At 41.0% G+C, this 15,453-nt stretch overlaps 1 protein-coding gene across 1 annotated transcript; it reads left to right on the forward strand.

Moving 5' to 3' along the window:
• Positions 1 to 4,265: 4,265 nt before the first annotated feature.
• On the forward strand, positions 4,266 to 5,843 carry CH25H (cholesterol 25-hydroxylase). The gene has a single exon (XM_009897725.2). It carries the CDS (start codon positions 4,499 to 4,501, stop codon positions 5,321 to 5,323), a length of 825 nt encoding a protein of 274 aa, XP_009896027.1. The 5' UTR covers positions 4,266 to 4,498; the 3' UTR covers positions 5,324 to 5,843.
• Positions 5,844 to 15,453: the final 9,610 nt, after the last annotated feature.

Raw genomic sequence — 15,453 nt, forward strand, 5'->3', positions numbered from 1 at the left:
TGTTAGGAATTGAGATGCAGAGATTTCAAACTTCATTGGTTTAGGTTTGGAAATGCATTTTTTCCACTTGTGAAATCCCAGTGCTGCAGTTACTTGGATAGAGTGGAATTAACTGCAAGTGAACAAAGTTGTATCCACAGGGATATGAGTGGTTTGGGCAGGATATGCCACAGGTGCACACATGCATTGGCAGTCATCATGTTCTCATGTTTTACATCCTTCTGCAGCTACCTTTGTTAACCTCAGCTTGAGATCTGGTTAGAAAACCCAACCAAACAACAACCAAACCCAACAATATGCCAAGTGAAAAAGTGAAGAGGTCAGTAGACCTCTTCTGTGTCTGCCTGTGGCATGTACAGCATCTACTTTCTCCACAGTGTTTACACCTCAGCTAGTCTCTAAGCTCTCTTTCAAGGTACTAGAGACAAATTAGTACTTTTAGGAACTGATTCATCTGACCTAGCTTAGATATATAGGGACAGATGAATCATGCCCTAACATCTTGCACCTTTGGGGATTGGACATGGCACTTGAAGCCATGGCTTAGTCACAAGGTGTTGGGTGACAGGTTGGACTTGATGATCTCTGAGGTTTTTTCCAACCTTATTGATTCTATGATTCTATTTTGAAGACATATCCTGATAAGGTGAGTTCTGATTATTATCACTTCCCTTTGCTAGCACCTTTCAATCCCCAGCCATTGTTAGGATTTCATTAAAAAGACCTTTGATTAAACTGTCTTTTCATGCTGGTTGGAGAAATTTTCAGTGAAGCTTGGCTGGGGAGTTGGAGTGCTGGTATGAAAGTATTTTGACTAAGAAGATGTGTTAGCTTTTGTTAAGAAAAGTATTTTGAGATTAGGCTAAAGTTTTCCATGAAACTGAACTCAGGAGTATGTGTTCTTCATCCTCAAGTACTCAGCATACACATGGGCTCAGGGCTCAAGCTGCTTACCCGGGATGCAAAGAGCCATGTCCCTTCTTTGGATTCAGATCTATACTTGGATCTAGGTATATGTTGAAAGAAGGGGACTCTAGGTTGAAAAGATGTAAATATGCAAAGATTCCTCTTTCCCTCCCAACTTATTACACCTCTACAGCCTGTGACAGCGCTATGCTTGCAAAAGAGTGGATATTTTGTTATCCTTGAAAATTTTAACGAAGTCTGAGAAATATTTCCCGATAACTGTAACGTTAACAGAAAGCAAACCTCTACTTTGAAAGCCGTGTCAGGGGCGGGCTGTCTGGAGCGGTCGGTGGGGAGCGGGCCTGCTGGCAGCGCTGTTCTGCACTGGGGGGTGCTGTTGCCCGCGGAGAGGCCGCTGCAGCCCAGCACAGGGGAGCATAAAGAGCTGGCTTAGACCCGCACCCCCGCGGAACTGCCATCAGTACTGCTGAACAGTGTCTCCTTGCACTCACGCTCTTGGAGTAAGGTGAGTTTAGGATGCGAGGACCTCAGATTTACTGTATTTTTTCCAGCATGGTAACTATTTTAAAATTAGAGAAGGGACTGTCCCTGCCTTTCTTTGCTCTGGTTACTGTCCTGCTCCCCTGCTACTGTCCTGAACAAGTTAACAGCCCTCTTTTCCAGCACTTTTTTTCCTGATAGAATGCTCAGCATGCACTTCGATACCCAAGTGCCTTGCACTTGGATGTTTCCTGTCTCTGGTGGAACAGCAATTCCCCTTACAGGGGGAAGAAGAGGAGGAAGGGAAAGGAAATTTTGCCTCTGCTGATGTGACATTACTCTCAGTATATTGACCTGGTTTTCCCTCCTGCAAACCTTTTCCTCATTTTCCTACCCACTTCATGTTTTGTTGTTTACCATATAGCTCATACCTAACAGTGACGCCTGGGGTAGGTGCTTGCATCTTGTGCTCATGTGGAATCTATTTAAGACCCTTTGCGGGGCCTCATTCCAAACTATGTGCCCTTCAACCTAAACTCTGTAGCAGGAGGCTTGATTTTTGAGAGACCCGTTTAAAGTCTTGTAACACACTGGGAAACTTTGGCAGAACTGTAAGCTGAGTGAAAAAAAAAAAATGGAGTTGTATTGCTGAATCAACTACAGAAAGGATTTGCATGCACTTTGTCTTTTCTTCACGATGTACCTCCTGCTGACAAAGAAACCTAAGTTAGCGGAGCAGAAGTATGTGAGAAGTGCTTTTTGATGTGTCAGTTGAAGAGCTTGAACTCAGTCACTGGAGAATGAGGGTTTGCTATCTCCGATGCGTGAGGATTCATTTTTCCTCAGCGCAGTCCCCCGCCGAGGCTGCGGCAGATCCCAGCCGGCAGTCCTTGCCAGCAGTCCTTGCCAGTGGGGCCCATCCTGCGGAGCACCGGCAGGTGGGGTGTGGAGCCCAGGCTGGTTCTGCTCGCCTAGTGCCTATGCTGTATGTTGCAGGATTTACTAGTAATAAGACTGCAGAATTCTGTGATTTTTTTCCTTAAGGGACTTAAGAATATTTTTCTATGACTTAATGTTCAGGCAAAATGCCTATTCTTTAAATTTTAGCTTATAGGCAGCAGTGGTTCTAAAACTTCTTCAGACTTCACACAGCTATTGGGAATTAGTCAGAGGACTGTCTTTAGGGCAATTGAGCAATTTCTTTCAGTCTGCCTCAAGGCAGATTTTGAAACACACAATAGATTAAATTTAGTTCCTGAATAAAAATTCTAATAAAATAGAGAATCAAGTATCCCATCTAGGAGGCTTGAGTCCTGATTGTAACTATGTCAACAGAAAGCATCTTTCACAAGAATATCTTCAGACCCAAATGGTGACTGAGCTACAAACATATTTTTCATGTCCATGTTGTGAAATTGAGGTTAGGATACAATACAGTCAGAAGATTGAAATGAAGTTCTTTGATATAGATCCTCATCCATTAAATTAATCTCTCTCACTGGGTTTTAGGTTCACTACAGTCAATGGTCTGAATTAGTTGGTTCAAAAGAACAGTCTTACAACAGCAGGGAATATGACTCTATTTCTAAAATGTGTGTGCCATGGGTACAATCTTTGAAGGCTGTACCTCACCTGTGTCCAACCAAGAACTTGTAATGGCCTAAATAACAGCACTGATAATGTTACTGCTTCAGTAAGTGACCTGAAGTCCAAGGAGAGAGCAAAATTGGTGCTTCCTTAAGAGCAGAAGCTCTTGAAAACAGTTGAGCCTGAAAGCAAACTTTAGTATTAGAAGTCTGTGTATAGTTCAGAAAGGTCACTACTAATTAATCATTCTTAATTATTGAGAAGCAAGGACATTCTGTTGCCTGTTTCCCCCCTCAGATTTCTCTTTTGAATAGCAAAGAACTAAAATTGTCTGAACAAGCTAATAAAGTCATCCAGGAAGTTGAGCTCATTTCTAATATTAGACTAAATGCTGTACCTACAAAAGAGGTGAGTTCACAGGAAGCTGATGGCAAGCTCCATTTCCCTAAATGTTCAGAGTTTTGTCTTCTAGAAGCACAAAAGAGATGATGTCTTAGTGGTTAAATCAGAACTTCCATCATTTACTCCTAAAATACCTTCAACAGAGTAGAACTGTTGGGAGACTAGCCTGCTGGCTTCTCTCTGTTATGTGCTTGCCTGTGGTCAAAGGAAATTCATTTAAAGGACATAGGTCTAAGCAGCGGATCTTTTTGTTGAGTAAGTTAGGTTGGGTACAGGATGATTTCCATATCGTATCGCTCAAAGAGCGATTAGGATGCTAAGTGAGAGTGAATATTGTAATAATACAGTAGTAATACTTGTCACTAAATAGCTATCTAGAGGCATAATGAGATTTTACCTTATGTTCTTTCCAGCAACTGGGGAACATTTGGTTCTTCAAAAGTTGTTGGCTCAATTTTGCATCTAGTCAAGTCAGATGGATTTTACCATGTCAAGTAGATTGAGAGACATAAAGGAGAACATGAACTCAAAAGCAGAGGAAGATAAGTCCCAGCCACCACATTCAGACTGGAATCATAGCATAGGTCTCTTAAAGGCTTTGACATGGTCTGCTGTGTACCCTGGGGATCATTAGGTGGACATGTCTTTGCACCAAACATCCACAGGTCGAACCTGGGGTTTAGGTACACATACATATTTGGTAGCAGTCACATTAAAAGATTGATTTCCTTACCTCTAAAGGCAAAAGGATAATAAAGGATGGCACAACTTAAAATGAGTACAAGACAGCAACTTTTCAAGTCTATGCACTAAGTGGAGTGGAAAATGTTCCTACACTCTTGCTCTGAATTCCAGTGTTCTGCATTTCTGTTTAGTTTTCCTATTGTGCAAGCCTGCTGTAGAGCTCCAGTGATTACCTTGGTCAGCTTAATCTGTTCTAGGATTGTAATGCATTATATCACTTGTGTATAACAGGAAAGAGAACTTCCTCTTTAAAGCTTCGTATTACTAAGCAAGGAGGATTTCTGATGGGTGGAGTTTTCCCTCGAGCAGGCTAGATAAAGGCTTGCAGGATTTACCAACCTCTCAGACTGCAATCAGCATGAACTACAGCCTGCCAAACAAAGTGCTGCTCAGCTATGCAATGGCTGGACATCAGGACAGGTTGTGCCTTCAGCCTCTTTGGGACTTTGTCACAGCCAAGGAGCAACTGATCAAGTCACCTTTTTTCCCAGTGCTGTTTTCTTTTACAGCATATATGGCTTTCTGTCTTCCATATATTGCACTGGACTTTTTAAGCACTAGACTACCAAACCTGAGAAAATACAAAATCCAGCCGCAAAACTATCCAACTCTTGGAATGATGGTGCCTTGCATTATCCAAAGTGCATATCACCACGTTGTTTTGATCTTTCCGGTGACATTCCTCCACTGGTACTGCAGACCATTGAACCTACCAGTGATAGCTCCAGAGCTGCCTGAGGTCCTGCTAGAAGTAGGAGCTTGCCTGCTTCTGTTTGATTTTGAGTACTTCCTGTGGCATTTGCTTCATCACAAGGTGCCTTGGCTCTACAAGACCTTCCACAAAGTGCATCATAAGCATGTGTCAACGTTTGCTCTTACTACACAGTATTCCAGTGTGTGGGAATTGCTCTCACTGGGATTCTTTGCTGCTATCAACCCAGTGTTCCTCAGGTGCCATCCTTTGACAGAGATTATTTTCTTCCTTGTAAATATTTGGTTGTCAGTGGAGGACCATTCAGGATACGACTTTCCGTGGTCAACTCACCGACTTGTGCCTTTTGGTTTGTATGGAGGAGCACCACATCATGATCTCCATCATCTGAAATTCAAATCAAACTATGCTCCTTACTTCACCCATTGGGACAAACTCTTTGGGACATTCACAGAATCACATTCTAATTGAGGATATTTACCTGTGGATGAACTTTTCTATTTTTTACAGACTGAACTGAAACATTAAGTTTTCAAAGACATACAGAAGATTGTATATATGAAGCTGCCTATGAAAACAATAGCTATTTATAACAAATCCTTTTAATATATGTGGTTTTATATGTGTACTTGGAAATGCCTATGTTGAATGACTGTAGATGGTTTATATGTTTTGCTTAAATTTGTTTGAGTCAAAAGTGTAAGGGAAGCATTATGAGACATTCTCTCTTCTTTCCTTCTTTCCAGCTTTCATAAAGCCTTGATTTGTAATGGTGTTTTATACATACACCAAAACCACTATCTTACTGTTGTAGGATGACTTGTGATGTAAACAGAAAAGATGCATCATGGATTTTGTGGAGTTTAATCTGCCAGAGAATATTATTGATGTTGTAAAATATTGCTGCCAAACAAAGCTAGTTGGCCAACTGCAATAATTTTGATATTTATGTTTTAAACCTTAATGTACTGTCTAGTTTTAATAGAGAATAAATGTGGTCCTTCTTATGAAATTCCACTCTGTTTCATTTTATTCATTCCTCTGTTCATGCTAGGAACAGGTATGATTCCTTTTGCAGAGGTATTGTTTTTCATTGTCACACGATTTCAGAAGGGAGCCATTTACTTTTTCTCAAGAATCAGTTTTGTAGAAACAGATTTTTGGCAGGTTTCCAAGCCATGGTGAAATTTTGTTATTACATTTGTGAGAAGCTTGAATACCTGAATTTATGATATGAGAATGGATCATTAAGCAGACCCTTAATAAAAGGGAGCATGAATGATGGCCCTTCACAAACACATCCATTAATTGTTCCTTGCGTGCAAGGAATATCAAGAGGGTTGCTACAAGATAGATGATTCTTCCAACAGATTTCAGAGGAATAGAATCAAAGCTTTCAGGATCCTAAACAATAGTACATGTTACTAGAACAACAGTTATATAAAACACATTGCCATGTAGTCTCACAGAAGTCACACTGAAAAGATAAGCATAAAGAGAGAAGTCTTCCATGTCTTATTCAGCAGAGCTCCATGTGGATTTCTAATGTCCACTACCTAATGTTTTAATGTTTATAATCTTCTATCCTGTATTACTCATAACTTTGCAGGATAGTGGTGGGAACAGAGAAAGTGCAAATAATGTAGAGAGTGTGATTAACACTTATGCATCATTGTCCAAAAATGTCCTTGTAATAACAAAGAGGGTTGTGTGGCCTTACAGAGGCTATTTGTCCAGGAGAAGAGAGAACCCTTAGTATTTCCAGCAATGTGAACTCATAAAGGAAGCAGCACTTTTGGACACCACATCTTTTTGATAACAGGAAATAATTTTCATAAACATCTTCATAAACAGTATGAAACACTGCAATCTTAATACTTAACTACTCTCTGCTTATCACAGAGGAGGGCAAGCAGCTGAAAGAAAGAATTCCCAATCTTTCTGGTCATATAATCTGAAGTATTTTGAGGGGTGGTACAAAGAGAATGAAGTAGGGTTTTGTTGTTTTTATTGTTTGTGTTTCCCCCCCCCCCCCCCCCCCCCCCCGCCAAGTGCAAGAGGCAAAATAAAGTCTCCAATTTCTTTGTGCTGTTTAGTGATGCTTGGTCTCTAAGGCTAATTGGTAGCTGGGTATCTTGCCTGTGAGCATATATCCTATACAAAAGGTTGTAGCTGAATCTGTAGGATTATTCTGCCTTTTTTTTGTGCGTGCCTGTGAAGCCTAAGAGCTGATATAGCAAATGTTGCATTACTAGAGAAAGAGTCCTAGTCAACTGCAGGCAAAACTGTGCTTGCTCTTGTCAAGTCTCATTTGGCATTGACAGTGTGGTGTAATGTTAGTGAGGGTGACTGCAGCAGCCGTGGAAGGAGGAAATGTACTACACGATGATCCCACTTGTTTCTCCCTCGCATCCTCAACTTTTGAATGTTTCAACACACACCAAGAATGCATTTCCTGAAATGTGGAATTTCCCAGGGTTATACCATACTGAAGCTCTTGCCAATCTGACCCTGAATCTTGGTGTAAAGGCTTGTTAGTGCATGAACTTGGAATAATAAAAATATAATCACAGCAATACAAAAAAATTGTCAAGTGAAAATTTGTTAAGTACATGTCTGGAATGGCTTATCTGAATTCCATTCCAGAAATATCTGTACTTCGTCATCATGGCACAATCCTATGACATTTCTCCAGCTCTGAAGGGACCTGTGAGGGATTGAAACCATTTGCATACTGTATGTATATTGAAGCACTTTGTGTAACAGTGACTATAATAGAACTTTGGATGTATGTATGAGAAACACTTGTGAGCAGAAGACCCAGACAAATGTGTAACTTCAGGCCTCTGTGATTCAATGAATAGCAAATGTAGACAGAAACATATACAGACAATTAAACAAATAAGAGTTGTTTTTGTTCCTGTTTTCATTGAAGGTTCAGCATATACTGCACCCCTGAGCATGAAAGCACAGCAAGTTCTGTGTATTTATGGTGGTGAGATTTTAAAACAGGATTTTACAGATGTTACTTCCTATATTTGTATTTTCCCATGGTCATCACCACAAGTCTTTACCAGACAAATGGAATGGCATTACACTTTATTGTAAGGTTTATGTCAGAAACCCAATCCAATCTTTTTTCTGTTCCAAAATTTTCCTAGCTTCCTTCCTCATCATATGTGACATAATGTGCCACACAGACTTCCTATCTAATCTGCCAAAAGCTAATCTGTTGTCATTTGTGAGTAGAGGATGTTTGCACAGAATCCTGAAGCTATTGAATGAGATTTTTGATGCCTGGTTTGGTGATTTGGAGGTAAAGGAATACAATACTATAATGGGACAAGTTTTTGCTCAGTGGGTGTGTTCTCAGCCCTGCAACAAAGTGTGTGTGCTTCAGAGAGAGTGTATGAAGCTCAGAGCCATGATGTGTCAGTACTCATTTTGGAGAATCACAGAATCGTAGAATCAATAAGGTTGGAAAAGACCTCAGAGATCATCAAGTCCAGCCTATGACCCAACACCATCTAATCAACTAAACCATGGCTCCAAGTGCCACGTCCAATCCCTTTTTGAACGCCTCCAGGGATAGTGACTCCACTATCTCCCTGGGCAACACATTCCAATGGCCAGTTACTCTTTCTGTGAAGAACTTTCTTTTCACCTTGAGCCTAAACTTCCCCTGGCACAGCTTGAGACTGTGTCCTCTTGTTCAGTTGCTGATTGCCTGGGAGAAGAGACTGACCCCCATCTGGCTACAGCCTCCTTTCAGGTAGTTGTAGAGAGCAATAAGGTTTCCCCTGAGCCTCCTCTCCTCCAGGCTAAACAGCTCCAGCTCCCTTAGCCTCTCGTTACAGGGCTGTGCTGCAGACCTCTCCCCAGCCTTGTTGCCCTTGTTCCTTATTCATGTTAATCAATTGCAAATACTTTACAGGAGAAAAACAACACAGTCTGCAGATATGATTTATTATTTGAAGTGTAGTCTGTATCATTAATGGACTTACTGACTTGGTTTATCTGGTGTGTTACTTGGATTGAATGAAAAACTAGCATCTCTTTGGACTATCAGACTATTCTCTCTCTACATTTGTTTTGAAGCAATTTTTAATGACAGAACACCTACCATCTGTTCCTCTTCAACATTATTGGAAGGATTGAATAACTCTTTGATGTGGCTTTATCTTAGTGGACTCAGCAGTCACTCCAGCAGTTTTACTTATTCTTGCTTCCATGTTCAGTTATTACACTTCCATTATTACCTGCCTACATCCATGCAGCTCTTTTTGAGCCAGTTATCATTCTATATGTATGAATAAAATCAGTCACCTTTTATTCTCTCAAGATACAAGAATCTAGATTTATTCCCAGATTACTTTGGTGGAGAGACTAATCAGTGTGAGCCTACTATCACATTTATGTGTAAATTGTGTTCAAGACCCTGGCCTCGTATGCTGGGATTGGCTTATGTGCCAGTTTGCTCAAATATTTAGGCTGATCCTGCATTGCTCTGGACTACAATGCACAATCTCACCTGAGAAGTCTTTGTAGCACTGTCCAAAATTGTTTGCAGTATGTTTTTCTTGAAACAACAACAGCCAAACAATTGTTTTCCAAAACTTCAATGTGTTTCCAATTTATGGAAATTTGAATTTCTTAGGACACACCAAAAAACCACACAACCCCCAAACCCAATCATTCTGGACTTTGCAGGCAACAGAACTAGTGCAGAGGAGCTTGTAGCTGTGGAAAGTGATGCTGATGTTTTGGGGTTTTTTTAATCCCCCTTTTCAGACTTTTGCCTTTTAAAAAAGATTTGAAAATGTTTCTAATCAACTTATCTCTCAAGCTGTAGTGATTTCCGTGATCAGAACCGTAAATGTAGACAAGGGAGGAAAGGAGAACAGGAACAGAACTCATTGTGTCTGCAGACACTTCCATCATTGTCTCTTGGTGCATCACACACTGGCTGTCAGGTACTGCTCTGACAGCACAGGAACCCTGTGGCACAGGTGCTTTCAGCTCTCAGGTTCCTACCACTGCACCATCACAAACTCCACATATACATGCAGCTTTTTCTTCCTGTTACCTAATCCTTTCTAGAAATTCCCACAGCAGCAAAACACAGTGACTTGCAAGAGAGGACTCTGTGAGAGAGTTTAGTTGCCAGGTAGAGCTTACGCTTACAGAAACTGCCGTTGTCTGCCAGCTGCTTTCCCTCCTACCCCCCTTTTATTTTCCCCCTCCTGTCTCAGTGATCTTCTCCACAGGTATTTCTTTTTCCTGGTCACCCTTGAGCAGCTGCTGACAGCCTCTCCTTCCACCCTAAGAACACTGGCTGAGGACTGCCAGCTACTTTGCCAGGTTTTCAGTGGTTTTTCACTTAGGCAGATCATCACTCCCTTGCGCCTGCATCAGCTGAGGACCTGTAATACATTGCCTGCACATGTCCTGCTTCAAAAGGAGGCTTATCCTTCACAACCTGTCCTGGAAAACTACATCTGAGAAAGCAAGCATTTGCCTCTATCACTTTACTGAGCTCCCTGCAGGCTGATTTGCATTTCAGGTATTTTTTTGTTATGTCTTCTCCCCTTTGGGAGAGCCTCTTGTTACCTTCCTACCTGCCTTCTAGAACCCACTTGAGACCAGCTCATTCTGCATTAAAGGAGCAGGAGAGAAGGCTTTCGCCTCCTCAATTGTAATATAGGGAGATCTTGGTTTGGCTCATCATGCTCACTAAAGTGACCTTAACTCATGCTGGATGTCTATGCTGTAGTGTGTTTGTGGGTGGTAGGATAGCTCAAATGCTCCCATATGTGGTTTCTTCCATGGATACAAAGCAAATGCCAGGTCCTCTGGTGAGGAAACTAATCAGACTAATGAGGTGTGAGAGAAAGGGGCTCTGGTGGGACTGTGCCTGTTAGGTCAATAGGGCCATGCTGATGCAGAGCTGATGCAGTGGTTGAAGGCATCATTTCTTGCTAGTGACAATTCCACTGTGATCAGACCAACCCCAATATTGGAGCCTCAATAAAGCGAGTGATGGCTTAGTAGCTTTGCTACTAATGTGGTGATGAAAACAAACAAATATTTAATTACTCATTCTGTGGACTTGATTGTTTCCAGCTAGTGACTGTCCTCTGTTCCCACAGCTGTGGCTCATCCTGCTGGATTCAGCACTGTCTGATGCTTCTTGTGCCTGGCCTGTGGGGAACTGCTTTTCCAGTTAGGACAGCTCCATTTCATATTATGTAGCAGGTGTGTTGCCTTGGCCAGAAAGCTGAGGAAAAGTCACTACTTTGCAACTGGCTGTCAGACAGTTAGTCTGTGTAGCAACACTCTTTTGCAAGTACCATGATGAACAGTTTACTCTTTTTTTCTGCTTTCTAGCAAATCCCAGTGCTGTGTTTATAACCAAAATGCCTCTCTCACTACTGTTACACTCAGTCCCTAAGCCAACCATTCTGTGTTCTTTTCTTTCTGGAAATTAATGGCATCATTTAGCCAATGTACTACATGCATTTTTGAGATTCCTTTTTTTCTCTTTTTGTGACTCAGATTTGTATCTTAAGGAATTGAACCATATTTTAGAAGAAGGCATTTCACTTCCTGCCGCATTTGGCACAGCTAGCAGAAGAGTACTCTTTGATAGCTACAGACAGGTAACAAAAATCAGGGCATGTTGTATGTGGAAAGGCACATGCATTCAAGCTCATACTCTGTTTCCTTTGCTGAACTTCAACTTTTCCCTGCTGTTCTCTTAGGCCTCTTAATCAGAGTAGTGAGATAAATTAGTGCTCATGTACTAGCACCAGTATAATTTCTAGAAGTCAGTTATCCTGACAGACCTCAATAATTTGCAGTAAGTCCTCTTTCATTGCTATCATTCCTAATACAACTTTGAAACCCTATCCACATTCTAGGTGCCAGGAGCATCATACACATAGAAGAAAAGGCTATTTCCCAGGAGGCTAGAGGCATAGTATGGACCTTCTGCACTCAGGAATTACTTATAGCACCTGCTTCTTGCTGCCAAAAGACATAAGCATTCTCTGAAGATGAATTATGTTTCTAATTGTTATAGCCAAAGCAAAGCAAAATTCAGACTAAAATCCTTCAATATACACATTCTTCATCTTCTATTGGCCTAATGCATTTTTCCCATTAAGTCTGAGAATAAGAACTAAACTTATAATTGTAGGAGGTTTTAAACTAAACCAAACCAAAACAAAACCAACACAACAAACAAACAAACAAACCAACAAAACCCACAGTGGAAAGTAAATTTTCACTCTTTCCTTCCCAAGCCTTTTAGCAGAAAAATTCTATTATATGCTTTGCTTATCTCTGCCAAACGGTTTTCATGCTACCTACACCTTCCTGATGGAATTGAAGTTCTGAGCTAAGAGCAAAGAAATCTGTAACATGTATTTTGTGAAAACTGTATCTAAATTTGGCTTGGCAGGAACTGGTCCTTTCAGATACCTGAAAAGCTGAGGGGTGTGTCTTGGCTACAAAGCCCTAATACCTAAACAAAACAAGTAATGGGCCTTTATTTCCCACCTGAAGAGCTGATGGGTGTGTCAGCTACAAAGTACCAATACCCAAACAAAACAAGTAGAGGGGCTTTATTTCTCTGTGCTGTTATTACAGATCTGGGCTATTTTATGCAGGTGTAGCACCAAATAAGCTTCTAGGTGTCTGTGGCAAGGAGAGGGATTTAGAAGCTCTTTTTGCTTGTTGAAGTACATGTGATCAAAGATGTAAAATCCAGTGCTGTAAGGGCTCTCTAATAATTATGCTGTTAAAGCTCTGTGCTTACAGTACTTCTCCCTTGTAATGGGAAAAACAACAACCTGTAAAACTCAACAGCCTGTAAGAAACAACATGAGATCTGAAGCTAGGCTTGGACTCGCTACACAAAGGTAAGTGTTGCTTAGTCAACATTTGTCAGTGGCTTTCTTGAAAGGACTGAGAAGAGAAGACTGAGAGGGATGGGTGTCAAGTGGAGGGGGCCAAGTCTTTTTGGTGGTGCACAGTAATAAGACAAGAAACCACAGGTACAAGCTTGAACATAGAAGATTGCACCTCAACATGAGGAGAAACCTCTTTACAGTGAGGGTGATGAAGCCCTGGAACAGGCTGCCCAGAGAGGTTGTGGAGTCTCCTTCTCTGGAGACATTCAAAACCCACCTGGATGCATTCCTGTACAGACTACCCTAAGTGATGCTGCTTTGGCAGGGGGGTTGGACGTGATGATCTTTTGAGGTCACTTCCAACCTCTAATGTACTGTGATACTGTGACTGCTTTTTCTTTCTTTTTGGGTGGGAATTTCAGAATGAAATTATTAGAAATGGGTGTATAGCACTTCTGGTACTTGTCCATCAGTATGTGAAGTAGCTCATGATAGAGCATATATATATCTTCACATTATTAATATATGCATAAATAACAGAGGGAAAAAAATAACTAAAGCCCTGCGTATTCTTTTGTTTGTATATATAAACCTGTGGTATATTAAGCTATTGTGTAAGAAACCTGGAGCTGACTAGAAACCAGAATTGTGGTTAGTAGTTTAGTAGAGGCAGAGTTCTCCACAAAGGGCTGTGAAGGAGATAAGGAGATGTGGGCACACATGGTCAGTCTCAGAAGCAACCTAAATGTTTTCCCCCAAGTCAAGACATGCTGCCAGAGAAGTGGATGGCTGAAACGTGGGTGGTGGTGATAATGTCCTTTTTTTACTCAGTTTCAGAAAGAGACAACAGTTACGCAAGTCCAGTGTCTGTCAGGATCTTCCAGTAATTTGTGAGCTTGTTACACAGCTCAGTAGAGTTGGCCAGGCAAGGAGAGGTCCAAAAGATATTAAGTGCTCTGACATTTTATGAAAATCACTAGCTGGGCAAAGGTGAGAGATATTTACACCATTTTATTTACTCATTTGCAAAAAAGCAGGGAGGAACCATCCCTGGTTTTCTCTGTGTGAAAGCATTCTGTCAGCCCCTGCACAAATATGCAGCTCTGGATTAATTGCAGCCTGCTCTGTCTGTTCTTTAGCTAAAGGTCAAATGAGATGCAAGCCTGATGTTGCAGTATGCGTAGGGGGGAGGTGAGCTTTGGGAATGTGGGAGACAACTGAGGATTTTGTGGAACTGTAGTGTAATCCATTATAGATACAGTGCCATTGAATGATTTCATGTACTTGCTGTTGGTCTTCATAAGGCCTGATGTATTCACAATAAGAATATACTGTCTAACAAGAAGATCAACCAAAGGGGCTGATAACAAATATGTAGCTGATTTCAGAGAAGGGGAGTTAAAAAGAAAAAGGTAAGAGAAACAGAGTACCTAGGGATGCCCAACTTCTGAAACTGTATCAAGGGTGGAAGAGGTCAGAAGCATGACCATAAAGGTAGCTTGAGTGGCTAAAAACACTAGGAGAGCTGCAGTTTATCTGGCATTCACTAAGAAAGGTAGCTTCAACCTTGACTAAATAATCTTTGTCCTAAAACCAAGTTCCAAACACTATGGATATCAGTGAAGGAAAAACTGTAAATTTCAGCTCTCACATTATTTTGGGACTGATAACAATACCCAGTGACGTTTTGCTGTAGAATAGCAGCAGTTCGAAGTGAAAGCACAGAAACATTGTGATTTAAAGGCATGAATATGTAATTTTCTGTAGTTTTAATTATCACTGTCCACCAAAAATAAATTTGCAGTATCATTATTGCAAACTCTTTTCCTAAGGCAATCACTTCTCTTTTATAGAATCTTTATGAGTTTAAAAGCCAAGATTGCATGACAGCAATGTAAACCACTATAAATTCTGGGTGCAGAGGCATTAATTATCAAAAGAAGTAGCCTTTTCTGAGAAGGAAAGTACTACATATTATGTGGAGATAAAATTACTATAAAGAATTTTCCTGGGAATTACCAATTGTTTTTATTTGTCTCTAAAACTGTGCAAGGTTTTTGAAAATTGAGTAGACTAGTCAGGAAGCTGTGTGTAGATTCAGTTAATCTGAATTTTTCTTCTTATCTGAAACTGTCCTGTAGATCCAAAGCGATTGGTCTGTCCCAAACTGTGTACCCTGGCTGCCAGTCTTTTTGACTATAGCACTCCCTTCCACACCTGAACTTACATGTATCTATGAATCCCACATCCTAGTAAAACCAACCCCAGCCTCATGCAGCTCAGTTGTCCCCTCAGTTCTGCATCCTCACCTACAGAAAGCCTTGTAGTTCCAGCTTTCCCCCCACACTCTGCTTTGCCTTGCACCTCTTAGAGATAGAACAAGCCTTGGAGCATATCTGAAAATCAAAACAGCTGAGATTTTTTTCTTTCAGCTTCGGCAAGCATGTTACCAGTTCCAGAAACACTTCCTCTCTCAGAGATCAGTTGAGACAAGCTGTGCTTCAGCAGTGCTTGAGCAATACTCTGAAAAGCATTCCCCTTGCCTGCAGGTGTTGCATTGATCTGAGTTGTGTCATCCTGGTGGATATAAAATTGTTTTGCATCTTGAGCAGAAAGAATGAGTAAAAAACAACCTGAGTGGGCCCTAATCCTTTCTTCTGGCTAGAAGCTTGGTTTTGGTTTTGACTT

The sequence above is a fragment of the Dryobates pubescens genome, chromosome 8, assembly GCF_014839835.1.
Source record: "Dryobates pubescens isolate bDryPub1 chromosome 8, bDryPub1.pri, whole genome shotgun sequence".
NCBI classification, from domain to species: domain Eukaryota; kingdom Metazoa; phylum Chordata; class Aves; order Piciformes; family Picidae; genus Dryobates; species Dryobates pubescens.